Source organism: Emys orbicularis, chromosome 5 (genome assembly GCF_028017835.1).
Source record: "Emys orbicularis isolate rEmyOrb1 chromosome 5, rEmyOrb1.hap1, whole genome shotgun sequence".
NCBI classification, from domain to species: Eukaryota; Metazoa; Chordata; order Testudines; family Emydidae; genus Emys; species Emys orbicularis.
This window is the reverse complement of record NC_088687.1, coordinates 101,289,837-101,317,677: the sequence shown is the minus strand read 5'-3', so window position 1 is coordinate 101,317,677 and position 27,841 is coordinate 101,289,837. Positions and strand designations below refer to the sequence as shown.

The window sequence follows — 27,841 nt, the reverse complement described above, 5'->3', positions numbered from 1 at the left end:
CTCAGAATCCCACTCTGCACTTGTCCATGCTGCCTATTGCTCCACTGCAGTTTGGGAACCCCAGAGCTGCAAATCCATACACTACATCCTGCACCTTGCCAACAGTCACAGTCCTGTGTAGCAGGAGACAATTAATGGCCCTGCACATTTCCATGACAACAGTCTCCACTATGGCTTTTCCAACTCCAGAATGACTTCCCATTGACTGGTAGCAATCTGGTATGGCAGGTTTTCAAAGTGTGATCGCCACTCGCTTCTTCACTGTCAGTGCAGCTCTATTTGGTGTCCCTGCGCTTGATATCTGGGGTAAGCTTGGCACACAGATCCAGCCGCTGCTCATCATCCACAGCCTGCATTACGATGTGACCCCCAAGTCATTATTCGTTTCTTGGAGACCAGAAGGGGCACTCCACCATCTGCAGCTGCTTCTTGAATGCCACCAGCAACCTTGAATTGGTTCTCGCTATGTCCCACAGCAAACTGACCGCCTGGAAATCGTCATGTTCTCCATCGGTTCTTCTTGCGGCTCCACAAATACTGGAGGATCGTGCATCCTGTGGTTGCCATGCTCGTGATAACAGTGCAGAGCTGTGTAGGCTCATATGCTGCTGTCAGAGATGGCAGACAGGGACAAGTCCCGCATCAGTTCATGGAAATTTGAAATTAGGCACAAAAATTAGGGCACAGAGATATTATGGGATGGAGAACATTGACTTATGGGAAGTTGAGCCATTGTTCCAAGTCACCACTGCGATATTTGTTCTTGCCCCACCATGCATTGCCACAACTACCCAAAAGACATTACGCTGAATAGTGCAGGTTGCACACTGGGATACCTACCCATGGTGCACTGCACTGCATTGACACAAGCATTCCTGGTAAGCACATGCTGCATCGATGCAAGGTGATAAGTCTGCAAGCGCACAAGCGATATTCTAACTGTGGCTGCTGTATGTCAATGTAACTTGTCTACTTGTAGTGTAGACATGGCCTTTGACTCCCCTTATTATGTGTCCCAATCATGCAAACACATGTTAGTAGCCCCGTTGAGTTCATTGGGATTACTCATGCATGAGTATTTGCAGAATCGGAGCCATAGTAAATGGTTAAGTAGTATATAGCACCTGGTGAATTGAAGTGTTGGAAGTTATTCTTTTCAAAGCATACTGAAGAACTTGAAAGCTATGTGGACTCCTTTCTTAAGTTACACAGTGGAACATCCTCAAGCTCTAAATAATTTAAACTTAAATTGAACTAATTTTGATTTTGAAGAGAGAGAACTGAGGGTGTTAAGGGTCAGAGTGAAATGGATAATTCTTTAGTGTGTGTTTCTTATTAATACTGGGCATAATTACATCAGATACAATTTATTTTTATTTTAGTATCTGCTTTCTTAGGTATTCTGATTTTTTAAATTGAAGGTCTGTTTGACTAATATGAAACAGAGGTGTTCCAACAAGGAAAAAATGGAAATTGAAGATTAATAACAAATTGAATATCTTGGAAATAGGTATTAGGTTTGTATAAAATGTGGGAATATGACATTAATAAGCTGAATTTATGTATATGCATAAGTGTGTGTATGTGTATTTAAAAGTTGGAAGATATTTCTCACTAGATTAGCTTCTTTTGGATATGATTATATTACTTGACAGCATCCATGTAAGGGCAAATTTAGAATCACATTTGTTTCACTTTCTTTTGAGTTCATAGTACGTTAACACTCTTGAAATCAGTATAATCTTTCACTTGTGTTTTGGTTTTTGCAGGAGGGAGATATCAACTAGAGATAAAAATTCCAGAAACATATCCCTTCAATCCTCCTAAGGTACTGTAAACATTTTTGTGGATGTCTTTCTTAATGTCATGTCATCTGTTGTTTTTCTGTATAGTAGACTTCCTCTTCAGTATTTCTTTATTTTTTCAGAGTCCTTGTTTTCTATTTTCTAATGCTTTCTGGATAGAGGCAGAAGTGGAGCAAACATGCAGCTCCTTAATCACTTCCTGTCAAGAATCTCTGATAAACCAACTTGAAGATTGCTCTTATTTGATTTGGAGAGGATTGTTCATATTCAAAATGAACGGTTGAATCGTCTTTTTAAGAAAAGCTATAATAGGCCCATATTATATGCTTCTAGTAAAGAAGTAACACGTTCCTTGAACTCCGTATGTTATATTTGGCTTGAACATTCCAGGTCTATAGTAATAACTAAACTATAGATGGCTGTTTTGGTTCTGCTGTGACTTGAGTGAACATCACATGCAGGGCAGTCTTACTACAGCTATTACAATGGAATGAACAGGAATCAGTTCACTTTCATTCTGTTGCCATTTTGGAAAATGATGATCATCAGACTTAGGTTTGGAGCTGTTTGCAAGGGAGGAAAACCTCCCGAAAAAAGGAAAGAATAACAGAAGCCATCCTGACAATAGTTAAGAGATTCTGGGGTGAAGGATGGAAGTACAAATATCAACACATTGAGAGTGCACTCCTGTCTTCCAGCTGCCAGAGGGTATGTGGGCTTCAAATTTATTGGACACCCAAGTAGCTGGAAGCGGATTCAAAACCCTCAAACAGGGCCCTTAGACAATACCTTATAGCAATGGTAGCTCTTTTCCTCTTACATGTTGCTGGGGCTTTGAGTCTGGTCTTCTCAACATGTTGTTGCCATTGAACTGTAGCAGTGTGGGCTGTCCCTGCACCCCCTCGTGGCCTGGGGAAGCTGTGTGGCACCATGGCTCAGTTTCCCCTTTTAAATCTGCAACTGACTACACTCTCCCCTTGTAGTAGGGCTGATCATCATGTCCACATTCTCCACCTTCTGAAACATTAGCTTCTTCACCACCCACACCAAATTTGTCTTTAATAGTAGTCCAAATGACCACAAACTCAAAAGGGAAAACAAAACTTTCTACCCAGCTATGATGCACATGGCTTACCACCTAGAGACTTTGTTCCTCAGGGACTGCTGCAAGGTGATTGTCTGTATCTGCAGCCACTTGCTAGCTTTTATAATCATTTACTCCTTCCCAGCTGGGTTTGATAATTGACCAGGGCTGGCTCACCCTAAGCCTCCGGCCCTTAAAGGCACAGGGCACCATCTTATATTCATCTTGCTGGCAGGTTGTCGTGGTAGAACTCTAAAGTTTTTCCATTCTTGAGAAGAAATGTCTCAAAGTTCATCCTTGTAGGACAGACTGTAATAGTGTGACCACTTCTCAGTGGACGTATCATATTGTGGAGCCACCTCCCTTTCAAATCACACTCCAATTGGTGATTGCCTGACATCTGCCTGGAAATTACACTCATTCCTTGCATGGGGAGAATTACTTGTATGACATGGGGAATATTGTGTGTGTGAGAGAGAGAGGCCACATACAATTCGTTCTCTTCCATGCAAATTTTATTGTACTCCCCAATTCTGTCTCCTCTCCCTTTACATACACACAGTTCATTGTCTCCATTTAAATTTCCTGGATCCCTCCTGCCCAGACCTACTGTCTAGGCCCTGATTTCTTCCTCCGTCCCTACCTTTACAAACCTTAAAAACCCTGCTTCTTGGTGCTTTCCGCAGGTCTCATGCTTCTACCAGCTCCTTCTCCCAACTCTGTACTCCTGCCTTCTAGCCAGGTCCCTGGAATCAGTGGCTCCTGACCCAGCCGTCTGATTCCTTAAAACCTGCCCCCTCCCCAAACCTAGCTCCTTGTTTGGCTCCCTCTCTCAGTCCCTAAAGCACCTCTTTGAACTGGATCTTGAATCGCTTCACTCTGGCACATATATGGAGGGTTTGATGGCTTTCCTGGGCGGGTGTCTTCTAGCTCTGGTACTGTGGATTGCTTTTTTTGGGTCTGGAGTGAGAATGGATGGAGGAGGAAGGGTCTTTTTATAAAATGGAAACTTCCACTGTTGGTGGCTCCTTCCTTCCACATGTGTTTTGGCTGGAGTTGAAACAAGGAGTGGACGCAGCACCCCCAGGAATTTGTTGACCACAGCTTAGTAACTGCTGCTCTGGGGCTTGGTAGCCTCTGTTTCCAACATTTGTAGAAGAGCTGCTTGGCTCTCTCGGTGCACAGGTGCTCAGCCTTATTGTTAATCCTAGGAATATGGTTTTGCAGTTCCTTATTAAATATGTGCTCATAGTCCTTTTCTGCAGAGTTTGAAGGCAGGCTGGTCTGAGTGGGGCTCTGTGTATAGTCTACAGTTGCTAGTGCATAGTGCTTTATGCTAGTGTTCCCAACTCTCTTTCCTCTGAAGCTTCGATATCACTGGTCTACAATTTTTGAGAAGTTGTCTGCTTCAGAGATAAAGTGTGCTATTTATTATGTATTTTGATGTGCTGAATTCAAATATGACAATTTAAACAACTGATTGGCTACTGTTTCTAAGATATTTAAGTTTTTACATTTTATGTCTATGTATATTGTGTAGATAGTTTTAATCATAAATTGTAAACCTAGGTCTTTTCATGTGTTTATGGTTGCTTTACATGATAATATTTCACCTGTCCTGTTTATGTAACACTTGAAAAATCAGCAAAAGGGTTATATAAATAAAATGTATTATGAAACAAAAGGCAAAAAACTATTCTGTACATAGTTTAGTCCTATTCAGTGTCTACTCGGCGCTTCTTGGCTTGTCTCTTGTATTCATTAAATGGAGCATCTCTTGTCACTGTCCAGCAATAGTCTGCAAGCATTGATGGGCTCCATTTGCCCTGATAGCGTTTCTCCATTGTTGCAATGTCCTGGTGAAATCGCTCGCTGTGCTCGTCGCTCACTGCTCCGCAGTTCGGTGGAAAAAAATCTAGACGAGAGTGCAAAAAATGTATCTTTAGTGACATGTTGCAACCAAGGCTTTTGTATGCCTTGAGGAGGTTTTCCACCAACAACCTGTAGTTGTCTGCCTTGTTGTTTCCGAGAAAATTTATTGCCACTAACTGGAAGGCTTTCCATGCCGTCTTTTCCTTGCCACGCAGTGCATGGTCAAATGCATCATCTCGAAGAAGTTCACGAATCTGAGGACCAACGAAGACACCTTCCTTTATCTTAGCTTCACTTAACCTTGGAAATTTTCCACGGAGGTACTTGAAAGCTGCTTGTGTTTTGTCAATGGCCTTGACAAAGTCCTTCATCAGACCCAGCTTGATGTGTAAGGGTGGTAACAAAATTTTCCTTGATTCAACAAGTGGTGGATGCTGAACACTTTTCCTCCCAGGCTCCAATGACTGTCGGAGTGGCCAGTCTTTCTTGATGTAGTGGGAATCTCTTGCACGACTATCCCATTCGCAGAGAAAACAGCAGTACTTTGTGTATCCAGTCTGCAGACCAAGCAAGAGAGCAACAACCTTTAAATCGCCACAAAGCTGCCACTGATGTTGGTCATAGTTTATGCACCTCAAAAGTTGTTTCATGTTGTCATAGGTTTCCTTCATATGGACTGCATGACCAACTGGAATTGGTGGCAAAACATTGCCATTATGCAGTAAAACAGCTTTAAGACTCGTCTTCGATGAATCAATGAACAGTCTCCACTCATCTGGATCGTGAACGATGTTGAGGGCTGCCATCACACCATCGATGTTGTTGCAGGCTACAAGATCACCTTCCATGAAGAAGAATGGGACAAGATCCTTTTGACGGTCATGGAACATGGAAACCCTAACATCACCTGCCAGGAGATTCCACTGCTGTAGTCTGGAGCCCAACAGCTCTGCCTTACTCTTGGGTAGTTCCAAATCCCTGACAAGGTCATTCAGTTCACCTTATGTTATGAGGTGTGGTTCAGAGGAGGAGGATGGGAGAAAATGTGGGTCCTGTGACATTGATGGTTCAGGACCAGAAGTTTCATCCTCTTCCTCTTCCTCGTCTGACTCAAGTGAGAATGATTCTGGTGCATCAGGAACCGGCAGTCCTTCCCCTTGGGGTACTGGGCGTATAGCTGATGGAATGTTTGGATAATGCACAGTCCACTTTTTCTTCTTTGACACACCTTTCCCAACTGGAGGCACCATGCAGAAGTAAAAATTGCTGGTATGATCTGTTGGCTCTCTCCAAATCATTGGCACTGCAAAAGGCATAGATTTCCTTTTCCTGTTCAACCACTGGTGAAGATTTGTTGCACAAGTGTTGCAGCATATGTGTGGGGCCCACCTCTTGTCCTGATCTCCAATTTTGCAGCCAAAATAAAGGTGATAGGCTTTCTTAACCATAGTGGTTATACTGCGCTTTTGTGCTGCAAAAGTCACTTCACCACAAACATAGCAGAAGTTATCTGCACTGTTCACACAAGTACGAGGCATCTCTGCTCACTTTGGCTAAACAGAAATGTGTCCCTTTGCAAAATCAAACACTGACAAATAAGAGAGCAGGACACTGTATGATTTCTAGAGCTGATATAGGGCAATTTGTTCAGCAGAGTGATGTAAGCTTCGTTATGATTGCATCATCCATGACTTCTAGGAATAACATGATGCAATTCATATCATGTATGACGCAATACCAGCTTCAGATTGCATCATTCATTGTTTTGCCTAAAAAGCAAGTACTGTCCAAACCCAGTCATAGATCTATTCATAGATCCAGTAAAAGATGTATTTTAGTCATTTCTGGTTTAAATTGAGATCCCTTCCCTTTATAACTCACTTATCCTCCGCCATTCCTAAGTCAAGGGTCATATATACTGACCCAATAGCATATCTTGAAAACTAGAGCCAATCAACAATGTTAAGCATCATTTTCGTTCTCAGTGACCCAGAATTAGTAAAGTTTGACTACATTTATTTCAGAAGCATTTTGGCTGTAGAGCAGTGTATCCTGTCCAGAATGTACGTTGTTAGCCATTAATTTCCCATAGTAAATAAAGAATAATACTTAGCACTTACGTGGCTCTTTATATCTTCAAAGCGATTTACAGACATGAGCTGTTAATTAATGGCTCCATTCCCAAACTCTCTCCATATTTTCTGTTCTCTGAAGACAGAGCTAATATGCTCTTGTCTAAAGTTTGTACACTGACACACTGAGAATGGTGTAGAGAAGGCCTTAAAGCAGAGTTGCTTTGTGGTGGTGAGGAGAGAATGAGCTCTATGTATTTAAGGGAAGTTGGGGAACGGCCTCAGTGTAAAATTGGAAAGAGGGCCTTGTGTCCTAGCCCTGGGATCCTGTTCTCTCTGGATGGAGCAAAATTCCTGACAAAAGATTCCCCACAAAAATGTACTATAGTGAAGCCTGGTGGAATATGCTATTTCATGGGTATCTTGTGTTCTACTGTGCCCCAGGGCTATCTTAAATTAGTACTTTTTCTTTCCAAGATTAAGTCAAATAACTGACTGTATGTGATAGTTCTAATTTTTTAAAAGGTATTTTGAATGTCTTGCCTTTTGTAGAATATTTAATAGCTATATTAAAAAAAAATCTTATTTTATATTCTAGGTGCGGTTTATCACCAAAATATGGCATCCTAACATTAGCTCGGTCACTGGGGCCATTTGTTTGGATATCCTGAAAGATCAATGGTAAGATACTCCATACAGTTCACAGATTTGAACACTAAGCCCTGGTCTACACTGGGGGGAGAGGAATCGATCTAAGTTACGCAACTTCAGCTATGTGAATAATGTAGCTGAAGTCGATGTACTTAGATCGACTTACCGTGGTGTCTTCACCGCATGAGTTGACTGCTGCCGCTCCCCCGTCGACTCTGCCTGCGCCTCTCGCGGCGCTGGAGTACAGGAGTCGACGGGAGAGCGCTCGGGGGTCGATTTACCGTGTCTAGACTAGACGCAATAAATCGATCCCAGCTGGATCGATCACTGCCCGCCTATCCGGCGGGTAGTGTAGACATACCCTTAAAGTGAAGACCTATCCTGGAGAACAGGCAAAATCACATACTGCTCTTCACTTGACATATGTAGTTTCTATAGTATGGCCCCAAAGTTTCAAGCATATTTTTAAGACTTATAAATACTTTCATATACACCTCTACCCCGATATAACGCGGTCCTTGGGGGCCAAAAAATCTCACCGCCTTATAGGTGAGACCGCGTTATATCGGGTTCGGTCCAGTTCGCCATGCCGGACTGGACCGGCTTCCCTGGCGGTGATTTAAAGGGCTCGGTGCTCCAGCTGCTATGGGGAGTCCCGGGCCCTTTAAACCACCTCCGGAGCTCCGGCAGCGGGGCTCGGGCGGGGATTTAAAGGGCCTGGGGCTCCCCGCAGCGGCCGGAGCCTCTGGCCCTTTAAATCACTGCCTGAGCCCAGCTGCTGGAGCCCCAGGGCTCTGGCAGCCAGGCTCGGGCAGTGATTTAAAGGGCCTGGGGCTCCACATGAGTTCGGATATAAGACGGTAAAGCAGCGGGGCTCGGGTGGCGCTTTAAAGGGCCCGGGGCTCCCCACTGCTTTACCGCGTTATATCCGAATTCGTGTTATATCGGGTCGCGTTCTATTGGGGTAGAAGTGTAGTATTTTGAGTTGCAGATAGTATCCTTATGAAGGTACTCCTTCCAAAAAAGAGAAAAGAGGAGAAAAGCTCAGGTATTTTAAGGCACATAGGTAGAAGATGAATGTCTAATTTCATGTATAAATACTTGCTATTTTGTGCTTTTCGTAATCCCTTTATGCACAAGTTCCCCACCAACCCCTTCAGTAACAAATATTACAAATCCTTCACTGTGGGGTTCTCTTGTTGCTCTCCCTCCTCACCTGATGGCCAGCGTAGGTGCAAGCAGCACAGCAAATTAAAATACTTACCTGCATTCTGCTACTTTGCTAGCACTTGGCTTAGAACAGAGAGAGGTACTATAGGGTGGATGGCAATATTTGGAGTGGAATCTTTAGATTAGCAGTAGTAGGGCATGAAGTGGAAACTTCAGAAATTGAAAAGTAGTGGGAAGCAATAAGAAAGCAGGAAGCAAAATAAATAGAAAAGAGAGTTATATCCTAATATTGTGTATTGCGTTAAGACTGTTGATTATTCACTAGCCAGCGCTTACTTGTAAGGCATTTGGAGAAATGTAAAAGTGGAATAGGACACTTGCCCTTTACTTCCTGGTCCACTCCTGACATTTTATTCATCAGTATACTTTTGAAAAAATTCTAATTGCCAAAGCATGTGGAATGTATCTGCGAGTAATCCATGGTATAACTACTGAACTCTTCTAGGGTTTTTTAAAAAGGTGCGTTTGTTACATTTTAACTTCTAAATTATTTTTGACTATTACCCTGTCATCTTCTATTTAAGTTAATGTGCAATATTATACCTGTACATATTGATTTATGAATAGCACATGTAACCCATTGGTCAGTGTGTTATGCATTTCCCCCCCCCGATTCGCAGATAATGAGTTTGTCAAGGTCATGTTTTCAGTCCTCACTTACATTATGGCTGCCATCTTGGCCAGGGATCAAACCGTGGACCTCCATAGCTGAAAGCTTGAGCTAAAGAGCTTGGCTCTGTAGTTGGGGGATGTAACATTTCATCCTTTGTGGATCAGGTGCAGAGAGGGACACACAATACACATGAAGTGGGTTACCGTAACATTTAACAAGTTGTGGGGCAGTGTACTGTGGTATCATTTAGTGTTTTACAGCTGTATTTTGATCTGCTGACATTAACAGACTTTTGTATTATTTGGGACCATTTTTTCCTAATTTTTCGATCTCAAAGTTGATTCCTAATTCTGACAGAAAGTGATCTTTCACCCTGTATGTAAGAACTAAAAAGCTGCCATACTGGGCCAGACCATGGCGCATCGTGCCCAATGTCCTATCTCCAACAGTAGCCTGTACTGGAGGTTCTGGGGGAATGTTCAGAACAGGGCAATTATGAAGTGATCCACCCACCTTCCTCTCCTGGCTTCTGGTAGTCAGAGGTTTAGGGTTGCCCCGAGCATGGGGTTGTGTCCCTGACTATTGTGGCTAATAGCCGTTGATGGACCTATCCTCCATGAACTTAACCAGTTCTTTTTTGAACCCAATTATACTTTTGGTCATCATAATATCCATGGCAATGAGTTCAACAGTTTAGGTGTGCACTGTGTGGAAAAAGTACATCCTTTTTGTTGGTATTAAACCTGCTGCCTATTAATTTCACCAGGTGACCCCTGGTATCTGAGAGAGGGTAAATACCACTTCTTTATTCACTTTTTCTACATCATTCATAGTTTTATAGATTTGTATCATACCTCTTTCAGTCATAAACTGAAGGGCCCTAATCTTTTTTTAGTCTCTCCTCATGTGGAAGGCATTCCATATATCATTTTTGTTGCCCTTTTCTGAACCTTTTCTAATTCCACTATATCCTTTTTGAGATGGCGCAACCAGAACTGGATATGGTATTCAGGGTCTGGGTGCACAATGGATCTATATAGTGGCATTATGATATTTTGTCCTATTTTCTATCCCTTTCCTAATAGTTCTTAAGATACAGTTAGCCTTTTTGACTGCTATGCACATTGAGTGGAAGTTTTCAGGGGACTATACATAGTGACACAAAGATCTCTTTCTTGGTGGTAAAAACGAATTACTAATTACAGTAGTTTCAGTAGCCTCGTGGGGAAGGGAGATTGTCAAAGATTTTTGAAAGTCCAGATAGATTGTCTTCTGGTTCTCCTTTATCCACTATTTTGCTGACATACTCAAAATATCAAAGCCAGTATTTTAAAAAATAAGCATCCTAAATGTTAGTCTGTTACTATGTTTAAGCACTTAAATGTGTCACAGTTTCGCAAAAGTGCTGAACAGCCAACATCTCCCACTGAAAATTGAGATGCAGGAATTTTCCTTAACAGAAGTTGTGCTTATTTTTCCTATCATGAAATAAATCTTGGTGTTTTGACATTTGTCTTTGACAGTGCCTCATCTTCATTTCTTGAAAGGTGTAGGCTTTTATAGGTATCTCCCCATACTTGGTATATATTCTTCTTAATTAGGAAAAGGTTTGCCTTTATGGCTAATGCACTGACATTGAACCTAGGTCTCCTGACTCCAATTTCCATTTCTGCCACACACCCTCTGTGACCTAATCAGTGTTGTCAGTTCTTGAAATTTTACTACAAATCTTGCAATATTTGGTGGTGTTTTTTTTTCTTGGTCCCAGCTTCAGGAGTCAAATGATTACCTGAGAATTTCACCTTTAATTTAAAAGTAAGATAAGTTTCTGTCCCTCATCACTGCAGATAAAAGCTGAAAAAGGTGAAACATAAAGGGTCAGAAACAGAAGGCAGATAAAGAACCAAACATTTATTATTTTTAAAACTTCATGGTTTTTTTGACGCCTGACTTGTGATAGTTGAACACTTGACATTGGCAATACTGGATGTTGGGCAACTGACTTAATCTCTGTGCCTCAGATCCCCATCTGTAAAATATTTTTTTCTTCTGTTCTTAGTATGATGTTTCTATTTACATGGAAAGTCATTTAGGTCCTGGACAGCCTCTCACTATATGATTGTATGGTGTCCATCATAGTAGGGTACCAATTTCTATTGGGGCATGTAGGTGCTACTGTAACGATATTGCTCTTAATAGCTATCTGTTGTTGTTTGGATTGGAACAGTTGCGGAAGAATCTTCCAGAAAGTCTTTTTCTTCTTTTTATTTCTATTTTCCATTACTGCTGTACAAAGATTTATGTTGTAGTGGCCACATAAGACTGAACGTAGCTTCTTACTGAGTCTACTCATAGTATTTCAAGTCAGAGGCAGTTGCTTGAGAGTGGTGGGAATGCTCTTTTAGTGATTCTGGCTCCTTGCTGGCTGGAGGGAAAAGATAGGCTTATAGGTTACCTATGTGGTTATAGGTAGGCTCTGTTGGCGGGTGAACTCCACCCAATCCTTTCTTTTTATAAACAGCCTGGCATAAGGTTAAAAGAGTTCTGTGGTTACATAGGAATACAATCTACCTCATGAAAGTGGTTGCTGGACCAGTGTGAATAGTGACACTGTTGTGTTTAAAAAAAAATGTTTACTGTACTGCAGAATTTAACTTTACAGTGACATTTGCTGATTTAACTATACTTAGACTGAGAAATACCACAATACATTTACTTATGTGAGTGGGATGAAAGACTGCATTTAAAAAAGTAACACACACAAAAAATTCTTGATAAATAACTTGATGTTTTAAATGGATTGCACTCAGTATTAAAGGTAGAATGGACAGCTACCAGGCTTGAATGTTTTATGCACTTGGTTCTGGGAGTTATAGTTCATAAGTTTTTCTTGTCAGATATTTGAAAAGAATTACAAGATCTGATTTTGAAGCATAACTTTAACTTGTAATGGTCTTACTAAATATTCCTATTGTTGCCACTATAATTAAAACTGGGGTCAAACTCTGACGCACATCTGTGACATTGAGGCCTGGAGGAGTTACAACTGTGTATATGAGGGCAGAATTTGGGTCTAAATGACTTGATTTTTTTTTCTTTGTTTTTTTTAGGGGCGGGGGGGGGGGAGAGGGCGGGGATAAACGGAATGTGACAAACTGGCAATATCCTGTAATTCTTTGAACAAATCTTATGGAATTAAGATAAACTTTATTGAATTAACTTAAGCCTTACTGTTTTAGGGTTAATTCTTTTGGAGTACGTTGTATTAAAAATGGAATTGTTTGTATTGTGGCCTTGTAGGTACTTTCCCTGGTAGGAAGGCAGATGTTCATGTACATCCTCCATTATTAACCCTTTGAAGCCACCTCCCTGAAAAAGTTTGCATATACTAATTCAGACTGGATTCACCAGGGACCAAGAGACAAAGACTATCCAGAAACCCTGGTTTTAAACTGGCTCTTGGCCGCCTTCCTGATCCTGCAAATGGATAGGATGCCTGGTTGAAGGAGGGCCCCAATCCTTAGGGTAGGGTTGGAAGAGCTGAGCATGCTGAGTTCCCATGGATTTCAACACCCATGAGGTGTTGAAGAAATGCTCCTGCCAGAGCCCATGGTAGAGTTGGGGTAGTGTGTGATAAGCTTATTAGCTAGGGTTGCCAGCTTTCTAATCGCACAAAACTGAACACCATTGCCCCGCCCCTTCTCCGAGGCCCAGCCCCGCGCTCACTCCATCCCCACCCTCACTTGCTCATTTTCACCGGGCTGGGGCAGGGGTTAGGGTGTGGGAGGGGGTGAGGGCTCCAGCTGGGGGTGCTGGCTCTGGGATGGGGTCGAGGGGTTTGGGATGTGGGAGGGAGTATGGGTTCTGGGCTGGGGCCAGAAATGAGGGTTTCAGGATGCGGGAGGGAGCTCCAGGCTGGGGCAGGGGGTTGGGGTACAGGAGGAGTGAAGGCTCTGGTGTGGGGATGAGGGACTTGGGGTGCAGGAGGGGGCTCTGGGCTGGGGCAGGGGGTTGGAGTGCGGGCTCCAGGCAGCACTTACCTCAGGCAGCTCCCAGAAAGCGGCCGACATGTCCCTCTGGCTCCTAGGCTGAGGCATGGCCAGGCGGCTCTGCACACTGTTCCTGCCCACAGGTGCCGCCCCTGCAGTTCCCGACCAATGGGAGCTGCGGAGCCGGTACTTGGGGCGGGGGCAGCGTGCAGAGCCCCCTTGGCTGCCCCTATGCCTAGGAGCCGGAGTGACATGCCGGGAGCTTCCTGGGAGCCACAGGGAGCCAGATAGGGAGCCTGCCAGCCCTGCACCAACTGGACTTTTAATGGCCCAGTCAACAGTGTTGACCAGAGCTGCCAGGGTCCCTTTTTGACCGGGTGTTCCGGTCGAAAACCAGACACCTGGCAACCCTATTATTAGCATGTGTGTTGGTTCTTTTATTGTTTGTAATGTTTTTTCTGTAATACTTTTAATCTTAAGAATAAAGTAGGCTTGCATAGGAAGTGCTATTGTGCCTTATAATTGTAGCAATTATACCTATTAACCATCTCTGAAGAGAAGGCAAGCAGGTGTCCTTGGGCATCTTGTCTGTGCTAGGAATGACACAGTGAAGGCAGGGAACTGTGTAGCCTGGAAATACCCTGGTCAGAAGGGAGAGAGATGTGGGTCTCCACCCAGAAGGCAGTGTCTGGGAAGCTGGAAGCTTGAGAGGAGGTGCCCTTGCTGGGTCATTGAGGATAAATACAAATGTAGTTGCCCTGAATTGTAACACTGGGATCGTTTTCATTAGTTGTATTTGTGGCTGGTACAACTTCAGATAGTTGAATATATTTGTATAGTTGTATTGTTTTTCTGGGATAATGGCTTTCAATATTCTAATGAACATGATTAACATAGTGTTGTGTTATTAACTTCAATACTAAATTTCCTGTTGGCAGGAGATTTTTGCAGCTTGCAAAGTAGCTTCTTTGAATGATCTTGTAGTAAGTCTAATAAATAAATTAATAAATTTCTCTCAGTGGTAAGTTTTTGAAGCTGAAATTCTCTGCAGCCGTGGATGCTCTTGCTCTTTGTGAATTTGTAAATACTCCTTTTACCTCAGCTTTGAATGCAAGCTTGTTAAATAACCTCTTGCAGGTAGAGGTACTTTAATGGTGGTCTATTCAAGAGATCTGTCAAGCAGTCTCACCATATAACATGTTGATGTTTCAGGCTAATAATTCTGTTTTACTACTATGAGAAACTTTAGGCTTAAAGAAAAATTAATTTATCTGATATTGCTCCTTAATTGGCACTAAAGACAACTTTATATGAATATCTGGAACATCTGTTAGGGCTGCAGATATTTATTATGGTTATTTCACAGCAGGAATATTCTAGTGGGAATATACAAGTATTGTATGCAGTAATGGTCTTTGTGGTAAGCTTTCTTGGGCAGTCTAATGTTGAGTTTTCAGTCATGTTGTTTGATGTGGACTTTATATCTACCATTAGCCTTTATAAATAAGATACTGAGCATCCTAATGTTGTTTAGGTTGGAAGAGCTTTTCGGTGGGCTATCTGGTCTGTCCCTTAGCATCACGGCAGAAGCAACTATATTATTATCAAATAATTCCTAATAGGTGTCCAGCCTTAAATATCTCCCATGATGGTGACTTTACAATCAAGTTTTGCAGCTCACTTCATTATCTCACCATTCTTCTTAAAGTTGTTTCTAACCACCAACTTAAGCTTTCCCTTTTATAAATTATACCCATAACTACTTGTTCTGCTCTTCTTTGCTTATGAGAGCAGCTGATCCTGACTCTTTCTAATCTCCATCAATATATTTGTGAGCAGCCATCTCTTTCCCCTCTTTTCTTTAGATGTCTAAGAGGACGAAAAAGTGCCCTGTAATTAAGGGAATTAGGAAGCAAGAATTCTATTTTAAGCTGTCCCACAAACTGCTTGTTTGGAGGTTATTTAGCTTTATTTCACAGATATGGAAACTAAAGCATAGAGATGAAAATTTTTCTTACAGGTGTTGAGGCTATATCAGTCTTCATAAAGCATGTTGATATCCTGAGAGTGGAAGGTTTTATGTCAGTGTAAAGTGTTTGTATTCAATATCACCAGTTTTGTAACCATTCCTCATCTTATTTTCCAATGTTTTTATTGTGGAGAAGCACAGCTGAGAGATGAGACTTTGAAAATAGCTGAAATTGCATTTTAAACTAGTTAATTTTTTTGAATATGTAGCTGAATCAGTTTGCCTATAAACTTCAGATTTGTAAAATTAAAGAGTCCTTTGAGAGCTAGCGCCTAGGACTATATTTGATTGGATGAGGTGTTTATTTGTGGCATTGCTCACCTTAGAAATTGAAATGTCAGAAGTCCATCAAGTCCCAACACACTTTATGAGAAGTTCATTCAATATCTGACAGACTTGACCGAGCGCTCCATGGGTCTGACAGTCTCTTAACATCACAGACAGCATGGTGTAGTGCGTTTAGCAGAAGCTGCAATTAGGAGTTTCTGAACTCTACTTCAGCTCACACACTATACTATATATACACCCACCACCTTTTGTCCAAGGATCTCTTTCTGCTTTACAAACCAAATTATGCCTCCCAATACTCTTGGGAGGTGTATATGTATCATCTTTATTCCTGTGAGATGGAAGTTAGGAATTGAGGCTCAGATAAATGAAGAGACTTATCAGTGGCATAGCTGTGCTGAAAACCAAGGTCTCCTGACTTGCATTCCCAGTTTAAATATTTGCAGTGACACACCATTAATTTCCTTCTCCATTAGTTTGAGACGACTTCCATAAAGGGCAATGCAGAATAACTTTTATTTAGTTCAGGCAAAGTAATCATGAAATCAATTACTGGTGCTAGATCTTGTAAAGTCCCTCTTGCATAAATAAAATTATAGTAAATGGAAATAATGTAGTAAAAATGCTGTTTGACTGAGAAATAGAGCTTTAGTTAGATTTTATAGTATATACAAAGCTGATTACAGCTTCTAAAATTCCTTGCATAAATCTGTTTAAGTGCAAAAACTGTGATGATATTCATTCAAGTACACAAAGACAAAAAGGATTAGCGTTCAGTGACATCTAAGTGTTTTACAAATTGAAAAACTTTTTTTTTCTATTCAGAGCTGCAGGCAAACATTCAGCATGTTCATCAAATATTCATTTAATAGAAAAAGCATTGTAGTAAATAGAAACTTATACTGTAGTGAATTTTACATTTGTCATCAATCCATACTCTAGATCAATTCAATCCAAAATCTACTCTTGATAGGATTAACAGCTACATTACGATTTTATAGACTTTTTCTGCAAAATGTTCATATGCTGTTTTCCCCTGACAACACATTGAAGTATAAAAGTGTTTTCATGTATACTTTAATGCCTAGGTACTCAGTTTTGTGCCATCATGGGGTTTGAAGAAAAAATTTCAGATATTTTGTATTATGATTTGATTAAACTTTCTGTATAGTTAAGATTTCATAGCAAGGTTAAAGAGCTGCTTTAGTAACTAAATATTCATTATAAGCCTGTTTGTTTTTTAATCTTGCCAGTCAATCTCCAACTTACTTTAGAATAATAAGTAAAAAAAATTCTACCTGTAATATCAATTATGGCATTTTGCTAGAAGTGAAACAGTCTGAAATTTTTGGAAAAATCTGCCTAAATATTTGAGAAAAGTGGGAGTTTGAAAATGAGAATTTTCACTTTTGTGAAAGCAGGAAGGCTGCATGACTACCTTTGTAGGAGTTTAAAGACTGTAGTTAATCTTTCAAAGCTTAGAGCCTCTGCAGAGTTAATAAAGTCTGCAAAGTCAGCTTGAGGGACTTTGAGAAGGTGGCAGATGTAGCTGTGAAAAACTAGGGTGTAATACTACCAAGCAGGAGACAAGATATGCTAATTTAAACAGCTGTCACTTTGGATGTAATCATTTGCATTTTGATGGAGAAAAAAATACCATAGTTCCTCATGGAAGTGGAGGGAGGATTATCAGTTTTCTATAATGTTAAAGACATTCCCAGGCAAAATCTTTGAGGAAGTTACAAATACGTGGAAATACATAGTTAAGGTTCCACAAACAACCTTAACTCTGACATTGTATTGGCACCTATATTTTGTCTGTCTACCAACAGTCTCTTTGCATCCAGCCACATTGTCATGCCCCAATACTTTGTTTGTTTTTCCATTATGGACAACACATTGTGAACTTTTCTACTGGAAATATAGATCTGTAAACTGCTTCCAACTCATCACATCTGTGCCATCAACCCAAACTCTTCTCCACCCACACTTTGACAACTGGAATTGCAGCATTTCCTTTCATTCTCTGCATGCACTCCAGAAAGAACTTTATCAGATCCACTGTTAACTAAAAGTTGGACTGTCTGTGTTCCAACTGCAAAGAATAATGTGCCTCTCATATTTCACAATACATTCCTCCTTCATAACCACACATGCCTCAAACACTGTGTTGTAAGAGACTGATTTCTGTGTACCATCTCTGAAAGTACCTAAATGTAAAATAGTTGTATGTGTATGTGGGCATTGTGTGTCATGTCCACCTCTCTCCCTAGCCTAATCCACAGTGAGTGTCTACTACAGCCCCCAGCTATACAGCTTGACTTTTCAGCTGAAGCTGTAGAAACTCATGCTTTTAGCTCTTTGGGGTACCTGGTTTAATATCCAGTATGTTGACCAAGATGACAGCTGTCGCATATACATCTTGTATACCTGAATCTCTAGGTAAATCGAGGGATGGGCATGGGGTCAGAGTAAAGCTTAACTGTGAAATCTTAAATATAAATTTCCAGATTTTTCAAACTTCTGTTTTTTAATAAACATTTTCAAATGAGATTTGAGTGATTTGACTATGGTTATTTATAATTTTAACTCAGCGTTTTGTCTGGGATTCAGCATAAATTCCTGAAGCCTCTGACTCTAAATGCACATAGAATTTGAGTTGAATAAGGCCCTCATCCCACAGTGAGATTTCTGTGGTCAAATATCTGCACTTCTAGAGCACTATTTACCTCTGTAGGGCTTTTTGCAGCTGCAAGTCTCTTGGCCAGGATCTTATTGCAGGATCAAGGCCCAAATCTGCCTGGTAACTTAAGGAGTGTTTTTCTATCCTAATGTTTTACATTTTTGTTAAAATTGTGGTAGTGCCCTCAGCCTGACATGAAGAAAAGTTATGCTAGTGCTCTTCAGTTAATATGATCTTTAGAGCTACTTTTAAAATACATTTACAAAATTAATTGATTAAAATTGGGGAAAATATTCTTTATAAATTAAATGGCCACTAAAATTTAGACTGTGTTAACACTGTTATGTGATGGAAAAAGTTAGTTTGTGAATTATTTATAAAATTCATCCATTTGTAACTAAAAAGTTAAAAACAAATAAGCCTCTACTTTTGTAAGTTTGTACATCATTTGGCCATTTTGCTACAGACACCGAAAGCCAGCAGAGGGAGCACACATTGAGTAACCAATCTAATTCCCAGAGCAATGCTGATGGCAAGGAAGAAAAGGAGGCAGACTTTAGTTGGCTTTTATTTAATCGGAAGCAAACGTAATCTTTTGCAAAATGAAAAAGGACAAACTATTAAACCGGGAAATGTTAGTTCCAGATTTCTAAGAAGGTGGTGTTAAGAAGGGAGAGTGTTAAAATACGCATTAAGAACTCTTAAAAAAAATATGAATGGTATCCCATTGTCAATTGCTGCACTTCCAAGTTACTCATGCTTGTGGTTCCCAGTATTTTTGTTCCCTTTGTATGGTATTAGTAGAGCACATCAAACATAAGTAAAAAAAGACCCAGATTTCAGTAAAGCCATTTTCAAACTTCAATTTTAGGGCAGCAGCAATGACTCTAAGGACAGTGTTGTTATCATTGCAAGCACTGTTGGCAGCTGCAGAACCAGACGATCCACAAGATGCAGTAGTGGCAAATCAGGTAAGATGTTCAGTGAACTACGTCAAACAAAAACCTTTTATTAATTATCTTCCTCTTAAAGGGACCTTGTCTATTAATATTTCATTCCAAATTTAGGTTTTGGAGAAAATAGCTTTTATAGATATTAAGGCCAAATGACAAACTGTTTTAAAAAAAACCCTGCTCCTTTGCTATTTTTGCAACCCCGACAGTGCAGCATTGAGAACCTGGAAGTGATACTGGTTATAATAAAATCAAGTTTCATTTTTGTTTATTTTTCCTTATTTATTCTGAGAGAAATGCAAAGAGTAAACAGCATAATGAAAAGTTACATTGAATTAAAAAAATTTCATCTTAAATAATCTAAAGAGTTATGAAGGAAGCATCCTATGTATTTGATGTTTGCAGACTCTCAAATTAACTGTTTTAGTTAATAACCTAATTGATATTAATAGAATTGTAGTTGGCTTGTAAAACTGGCTGGCCCAGTATACAGAGACAGAAAGTAGCATTAGCTTGAAAATAGTCTTAGTGTAATGTATTTTACTAGAACTCATGTGTGGCCATTTAAAAATTTGTCGAAAACTAGATACAATCAATCCACAAGTGAACATTTTGTTAACTTTTGTTGAACAAAGCCGCAAACATTGCTTCTGTAAGTCAAAGAGGGTAAAAGGTGAAGGTCCCTGTGAACTTCATAGTGGCAAAGGGAAAAAGCGGAGTGCTTCCAGTATCTAGTAAGCTTGTACATCTGACTTACATGTGTACATCCTATAGAGCAGGGGTTCTCAAACTGTGGGTTGGGACCCAAAGTGGGTCGTGACCCTGTTTTAATAGTGTCACCAAGGCTGGCTTAAGACTTGCTGGGGCCCGGGGCCAAAGCCTGAGGGCTGCAGGGTGCAGGTTACAGGTCCTCTGCCTGGGGCTGAAGCCCTTGAGCTTCAGCTTTGGCCCCTTGCCAGGGGCGGTGGGGCTCAGGCTTTGGCCCCCCCCTCCTGAAGTTGTGTAGTAATTTTTGTTATCAGAAGGCGGTTTCAGTGCAATGAAGTTTGAGAACCCCTGCTCTAGAGTATGTTTAAAAGTGTGAAGTCATACTGTTGAAATTCTGGACAGGAAGTGTAAGGGTGCCAGGACGACAGCTGAGTAAATAATGGTCTTTTTGGTTCATTGGCAATTCCAAAAAATCAAAGAAATTGTTGCGGATTGAACAAAAGATTTTATTTAGTTTGAGCATTTCTTTTACTTTTAAAATACAATTTACAAAATGTGAAGCAAACAATTGAAAATATCAAAACTGAACATTTTCAGATAACTTTTTTTACCAAGACAGTTTTGGCAAAACATTGTGATGCCACTAAATTTTGCCCAGCTCTAGTCAGGTCCCCCTTTCAGTGGTTCTGAAACTTTTGTACTGATGACCCCTTTCACATAGCAAGCCTCTGAGTGCGAGCCCCCTTATAAATTAAAAACACATTTTAATATATTTAACACCGTTATAAATGCTGGAGGCAAAGTGGGGTTTGGGGTGGAGGCTGATAGCTCGCGATTCCCCCGTGTAAAAACCTGGTGATCCCCTGACCCCCAGTTTGAGAACCCCTGCCTTATCTGACTTGTCACTCTAAGCTAGCAGGTTTTTGAAAGATTTACAGTAGTTCCCTACTATGCCAAACTGACTTTCAGAAAAAAGCAGACAGACCAAACTGAGATCAGTGCTTCACTACCTGGGAGAAGCTGTTTCAGAAACTACACCAAAGTTCCTGCTCTCAGTAGCAGGTGCAGACATCCTAGAAAGCACTGATATAACCATGTTGTAATGCTTGCTGTGTGAATGAATGCACCCAAGCAGTTCTCTCAGAGCCCGAGTTGCTGTGTGCATGCCTGAATTGTTGCAAAGGCAAGCAAAGCTACCAGATATTTTGTATAAAGCATGACTGCACTAGTAGTTTTCTTGCTAAGTGTACATTCATCCTTGCTCTCACATTGGTGTTTTTTTCCCCCGTTTAAAATAAAAACTGTATTGCTCCAGCAATGACAACTGAAATATTATTTCCCTCCCTACATACTGACAGTGGGATTTATAAGGGCAGTCTAACAATCTTCTAGCAATATTGATGGTGAAGAGGTATTTCTCTTCAGAAATGAAAAACCTTTGTACCTTTTGCCAAAAGTTCTCCTTTTGGGCTAAACCACTCGGTGCTGAGGAGCAATGCTCTGTGTCACTTCACACCAGGGTTTTATGGTGGGGGCGCCCAGTGATTCTGTGGCTCTGCTGTCATAGGGAGGATTTCAATGCCCCCACTCCCTGCAAAGATCGACAGAAAGGTAATTTTACTGGGTTTTGCAAAGGTATACAGATTTAGCTCTTAATTACAACAGTTGGTGTTTTTACATGCAACTGTCACTAATGTGTTAGTGTAAAGCAGGGGTAGGAAACCTATGGCACGTGTGCCAAAGGCGGCACGGCACGAGAGCTGATTTTCAGTGGCACTCACACTGCCTGGGTCCTGGCCACCGTCCGGGGGGCTCTGCATTTTAATTTAATTTTAAATGAAGCTTCTTAAACATTTTAAAAACCTTATTTACTTTACATACAATAGTTTAGTTATATATTATAGATGTATAGAAAGAGACCTTCTAAAAACATTAAAATGTATTACTGGCACGTGAAACCTTAAATTAGAGTGAATAAATGAAGACTTGGCACACCACTTCTGAAAGGTTGCCTACCCCTGGTGTAAAGAATAAAAGTTAGCAAAGAAACTAATTTAAATGTAATTTTTAAATACATATATACAATATATTTTATATATTTTCAGATTAAACATTCACAAGGATAATCCCCCACACGCTTGTTGGAATGTCATTTTCACAGAGACAAGGTGGGTGAGGTAATATCTTTTATGGGACCAACTTCTGTTGGTGAAAGATGCAAGCTTTCGAGCCACACAGAGCTCTTCTTCTGGTCTGGGAAAGGTACTTCCAGTGTCACAGCTAAATACAAGGTGGAACGATCAGATCGTTTAGCATAAGCAGTTAGCACACATTCTAAGGGACCATTCAAGGTGAAGTAGCATGTTAACATCTCTGCTGTCATAGGACAAAAAGAGGGAGTTAATGAGTTACAGCTTGTTGTAATAAGCCATAAATCCAGTGTCTCTGTTCAGTCCATGATTTCTAGTCTCTAGTAGAGTTATGAATTTAAGCTCCCAGGCTTGCCTTTTGAAAGTGTTGTGCAGGTTTCCTTTGTGGAGGAAGACTGTATCAGGTGTTAATGGGTCACTCTATCTTGAATGGTCCCTGAGAATGTGTTTAACTATGCAGGCTAAACAATCTGTTCCATCTTGCAATTAGCTGTACATTGGGAGTACCTGAAGGAGAGCTCTGTGTGACTTGAAAGCTTGTCTCTCTCACCAACAGAATTTAGTCCAATAAAAGATATTGCCTCACTCATCTTGTCTCTCTAATATCCTGGGACTGACATGGCTACAACTACACTGCATGTATTCTCATAAACATTTTAAATTCATGAATTTATTTGCACGTGTTGAAGTACCATGTTTCCATGTAATAGACATAGGGTTCCAGCTACACCTCCTGCAGATGATGGGATTTAAAGCCAAGAAATGTCCACAACCAAGTCTAGTTTTAGAACTTTGCAGCTCATTTAAGTGTAGTACAGCAATCTAAGGATCTAGATGCAGAGGTGTATGCAAATTTTCCCTGCTAAATTTCTCAGTCATTCAATCAGTTACCAGATATTTACCAGTAACTACAGACACTTGTGCATGTTCCTGAAGCACTAAAACATAGGCCTTGGCTACACTCGGGACTTCCCAGCACTGCCGCGGCAGCGCTGTGAAGCGCGAGTGTAGTCGCGCCGCCAGCGCTGCGAGAGCTCTCTCGCAGCGCTGTATGTACTCCACCTCTCTGAGGGGAATAGCTTGCAGCGCTGCTCTGATTACACTGGTGCTTTACAGCGCTGTACTCGCTGCGCTCGGGGGGGCGGGGCGTTTTCACACCCCTGAGCGCAGCAAGTTGCAGCGCTGTACAGCGCCAGTGTAGCCAAGGCCCTAGACTTGAATAAGGTTGTTATGCAAAAATTCTCCATTAAACAATTTTAAACTTTTCCTCTTCTCAAAATGAAGCCTAGAAAGCAAACAAATGAACTAATAGTGTTCTGAAATATTACACCTCTACCCTGATATAACGCAGCCTGATATAACATGAATTCGGATATAACGCGGTAAAGCAGCGCTCCAGGGGGCCAGGGCTGCGCACTCCGGCAGATCAAAGCAAGTTCGATATAACCCGGTTTCACCTATAACGCGGTAAGATTTTTTGGCTCCCGAGGACAGCGTTATATCGGGGTAGAGGTGTATTTTAAAATATAGCTGAAAAGAAACCTTCATGGATTTATTTTTGGATCTCAGGGAAGGAACAGGCAAAAACTTTAGGATGCTATTAATAGTTAAGTATTTATTTTTTAAAAGAACAAACTTTTTTTGTGAACATTTGGTTTGTTTAAACTTTCCTTCAGTTGTAATGACAACACAGTGCTATTTATTGGCCACTCCATGAAATGGATTGCTTCCATTTTAGGGGACTTCCCCCAACCTTAATGTAGTCATCTTCATCTGTTACCATTGCATTTTTTAAGGAGCATTGCTTTGTAAATTATTGTAATGTATAATTCATTCTGAGATTATACGAATGACACAGATTGTAACCTCTTTGGGGCAGGGACACACTTTTTTTGGGCAGGGGAGGTGGTGTACAGTGCCTAGCACAATGGGGTTCTGGTCCATGACTGGTCTCCTAGGCCAGTGGTGTACACACTCTTGGGGGTATGCAGAGGTCTTCAAGAGGGTACATCAACTCCTCTAGATACTTGCCTTGTTTTACAACAGGCTACGTAAAAAGCACTAGCGAATCAGTACACACTAAAATTTCATAAATGACTTGGTTTATACTGCTTTATATACTGTACACTGAAATGTAAATACAATATTTATATTCCAATTGATTTTTTATAATTATATGATAAAAATGAGAAAGTAAGCAATTTTTCAGTAATAATGTGCTGTGACACTTTTGTATTTTTATGTCTGATTCTGTAAGCAAGTAGTTTGTAAGTGAAGTGAAACTTGGGGGTATGCAAGACAAATCAGATTCCTGCAGGGGGTACAGTAAACTGGAAAGATTGAGAGTCACTATCCTAGGTGGTACCACGGTACATATAACTTATTGTAATATAAATACCCCCCAAAAAAGTGTAGTACTAATTTCATGACAATGTTATACAGATTTAAAATGTCTGATGTTTCCTTGTATAAAAAAAGACGTTCAAAACAATAATCAACCATACATTTCAGTGTCCTTCAGGATATGCCCCAGGTCTGTACCTCTCTATCTTTAAACCATACGTGGACAACGTTTTCCAAGCACTGTCACACTGATCACATAATTCAGGACCCTAAAAAATGTACACCTTTAAGAAGGTGGAATTGAAGGGAGATTTTTATTTCAAAACAATGCGATTTAAACTTGCTGTAAAAGTATGTAAATCTCCAATTTTAAAAAACTGTTATTAAATATAAGGATTACTAAAACAGGAAGCTCCTCTCTTGCTGATTTGAAAATGTAATTTGTGACAAATGAAGCATACCTCAGCTTTTGAATGCCTGACACAGGCTGGAAACTTTCACTGTTGTTTTAAGGTAAAGTTCTATTACTTATTAGAAAATTTGTTTTTTGGCAGTATTAGTGTAAAATACTACTGACATCTTCCACACAATTTTTCTAGTAAGTAAACCTTCCTTCAAAACCGTGGCAGGTCTTCAGCCATTTCCATGTGACCATCTGTTTCTCAGCTCTTTTTTTGTCACAAATGATATCAATATACCTACTTCCCAGGAGGAAGTCCAGTAGTAAAATGGCAACCCTCATTGAGACATTGCAGACCCTTTCTCAGTAATGAAGGTTCTAAAAAAAGATAGTTTTTAAAATAATTTGGGGAACACTGTCAGAAATATAGTGAGTGTGCAATTCAGTGAACATTACAACACAATGAGTTAGTTTCTGCTCTCAGCTACACTGGTTATGCATATTGCGTATCAGTGTAGTTATTCTGGCTTTATGTCAGTGAGCAGAATTGGATTGTACATGTAAAATATATCAAAATATAAATGCAAACTCATTGTTACCTGATACTTGTGAGTAATGTTTTTGTGTAGGTTTGAATCCTCAACAACTAACCAAAAACTCCAAATTTCATTTTGGAACTACTACTTATTACAAGATTTGAAGATACTATATATAGAAGGAATTATAGAATGGAATTTGCCAAAGTCAACTAGCCTTTTAATTGGACTTTGCTGAATAGTTATATGGATTCACTTTTTTTCTCTTTTTGTATAGTACAAACAAAACCCAGAAATGTTCAAACAGACAGCTCGACTTTGGGCACATGTGTATGCTGGAGCACCAGTTTCTAGTCCAGAATACACCAAAAAGATAGAAAACCTTTGTGCTATGGGCTTTGATAGGGTAAGTATGTGTGTATATATGTGTACTTTTTTTCTTTTTTTTTTTTTTCGTTACAAGTTAGGAGCAGGGCAGCCATATATGTAATATGAGCTATAGTTCAAATTATTATAAAAGGTTTGTTACTTTCATAGCCATCAGTAAATCTGATCACTTTATTTTGCTGACTGTTGTTGTTGTTGGTGACGATTGGATGTTTAACATACTTTATTAGTACATAAGACATTGTAATTTAGTAATTTTCATTTTATAATTAAATGAATAGATTTTTCTAAGCTTTTAATGGTAAAAATTTTCAGTTGAGACTGTAACGACTGGTAATTTAGCAAATATAGACCTTGATAAATGTGTAAAGTCTTCAGTCTGACCTTCAGTGCTACAGCTGGGTTTATGTGAAGAGCAACTTCACACCCTGAAAAATCTCACTTCCTTTATTTTGTCTTCACAGAATGCAGTAATAGTGGCCTTGTCTTCAAAATCATGGGATGTAGAGACTGCAACAGAATTACTTCTGAGTAACTGAGCCATGTAAAGAGCTGCTTCTGTAGTCCAGCTTTCCCTTTCTGAGGAGCATCACCATCTGTTATTTTTAGGATTCTATATAGATTCTCTTTTAAAACTGGCACTCTTGCCTGACGATGCTATCTAAGCACTATTGGAGACTGAAAAACCGCTCTGTAAATAAAGCTAATTAAACGTCTGTGTAAATTTAAAAGGGGAAATACTTTAATTTTTTCTTACTAAATATTGTAAAAATTCTTTGAGCTCAGCTAAAACAGCGGGGGGGAAAACATGCCTACTTTAGTGTTTAGCAGTGTGACCAAGCCTAGCAGGAATTTGCTTCAGGATTTTGATTTAATTATTCGGATAACATTTTTGAGTGTCAGTCATCAAAATTGTTGGTGTCACTCATCACAGCTATCTTACTGTTTTTAACATGGATCCTATGTGCCTGTGGATTGACCTATATTTGCATGCTTGTACTTTACTAGACATTTTAGATAGGGTAGCTGAAGAGAGCACCATTTAAGTACTTGAATGTTCTTGTTAACTTTTTTCCTGAAAGCCGTTTCAAGATTTACCCAAAGTTCAAAATGGTGACCTGTTCAGAACCTCTTTCTTAGTCAGGTGACTGGGAAATCTGCTTATCTGCCCTCCCCAACACCACAAACCTAAAATATCATTCTGGATTCCTTTCCATAATCTGTGGGTCTGGGTGCCATTAACAGTAGCTTAGTTGCCACTTTAAATAGTATATTTTGAATAACCAGTAAATGTGTTTAACCATCATACTTGCTACACAATCATATAAAGGTTTGGTATGTTTGGACATAGCACCAAAAAGTGGCGCTGCTTTTTGTGTGTGTGTGTAATATAGAAGTCAGAACTCCTTCAATAAATTTGGATAATATGAATTCACTGGATTTGGGGGAAGAACAACTGATTCTCTAGTATACTGAGAATTAAAAAAAAAAACTATTGAAATTTTTTTCTTCGAGTACTTGCTATGATGCAATCAGCTGTTTTTTGCAACAGCTTTCTAGCTTTATTTTGAGCTTCAGTATAAGGATTGCTTACCAGGTACTTCAAAAATTCACTCGTTTGCATTTTTCCCTAGTTGATACATGGAGGCTGTGTTGGTATTTTTACTGTACATACTTCAAATGCACATAGAAGTAGAAGTGTGTTCTCAGTTTAACTTTCTTTTGGATTGATGTTTCTGATAAACGAAAACTGAAATTACCTTCGCTTGTACATACTCAGTCTTTCTATTCGTATTAAAATTACATTTCATCCTGAGTTTAAAAGCTTGAAAATTATTAGTTTGCAACTTCAAACACTAGTACATCCATCTAAAGAAAGTTGTAATGTCTTTATGGATACAGTTGGATACTTCTGAAAATGCATCAGACATGAAACTTTCAGCTAAAATAGAGAGAAAAGAAACTGAGTAGAGACTGGGGATTGTGGATGATAGTGTACCATAAAAGGCGGCTTTTCCGTGACTATCTTCTCTTAAGCAATAGTCTAA

The 27,841-nt window shown here is 40.0% G+C and overlaps 1 protein-coding gene across 3 annotated transcripts in view; it reads left to right on the top strand.

Moving 5' to 3' along the window:
* The window catches only part of UBE2K (ubiquitin conjugating enzyme E2 K), a 66,958-nt gene extending 39,355 nt beyond the window's left edge, over window positions 1-27,603 (top strand). For 2 of the 3 annotated variants that reach the window (XM_065405777.1, XM_065405778.1), the window contains 5 exons: window positions 1,770-1,828; window positions 7,432-7,514; window positions 19,188-19,287; window positions 25,684-25,812; window positions 26,258-27,603. In XM_065405777.1, coding sequence (XP_065261849.1) covers window positions 1,770-1,828; window positions 7,432-7,514; window positions 19,188-19,287; window positions 25,684-25,812; window positions 26,258-26,332 — 446 coding nt within the window. In that variant the 3' untranslated portion in view covers window positions 26,333-27,603. The remainder of the gene's footprint in view (window positions 1-1,769; window positions 1,829-7,431; window positions 7,515-19,187; window positions 19,288-25,683; window positions 25,813-26,257) is intronic. The other variant, XM_065405779.1, reaches the window with a different exon arrangement.
* The last annotated feature ends 238 nt before the right edge of the window (window positions 27,604-27,841 follow it).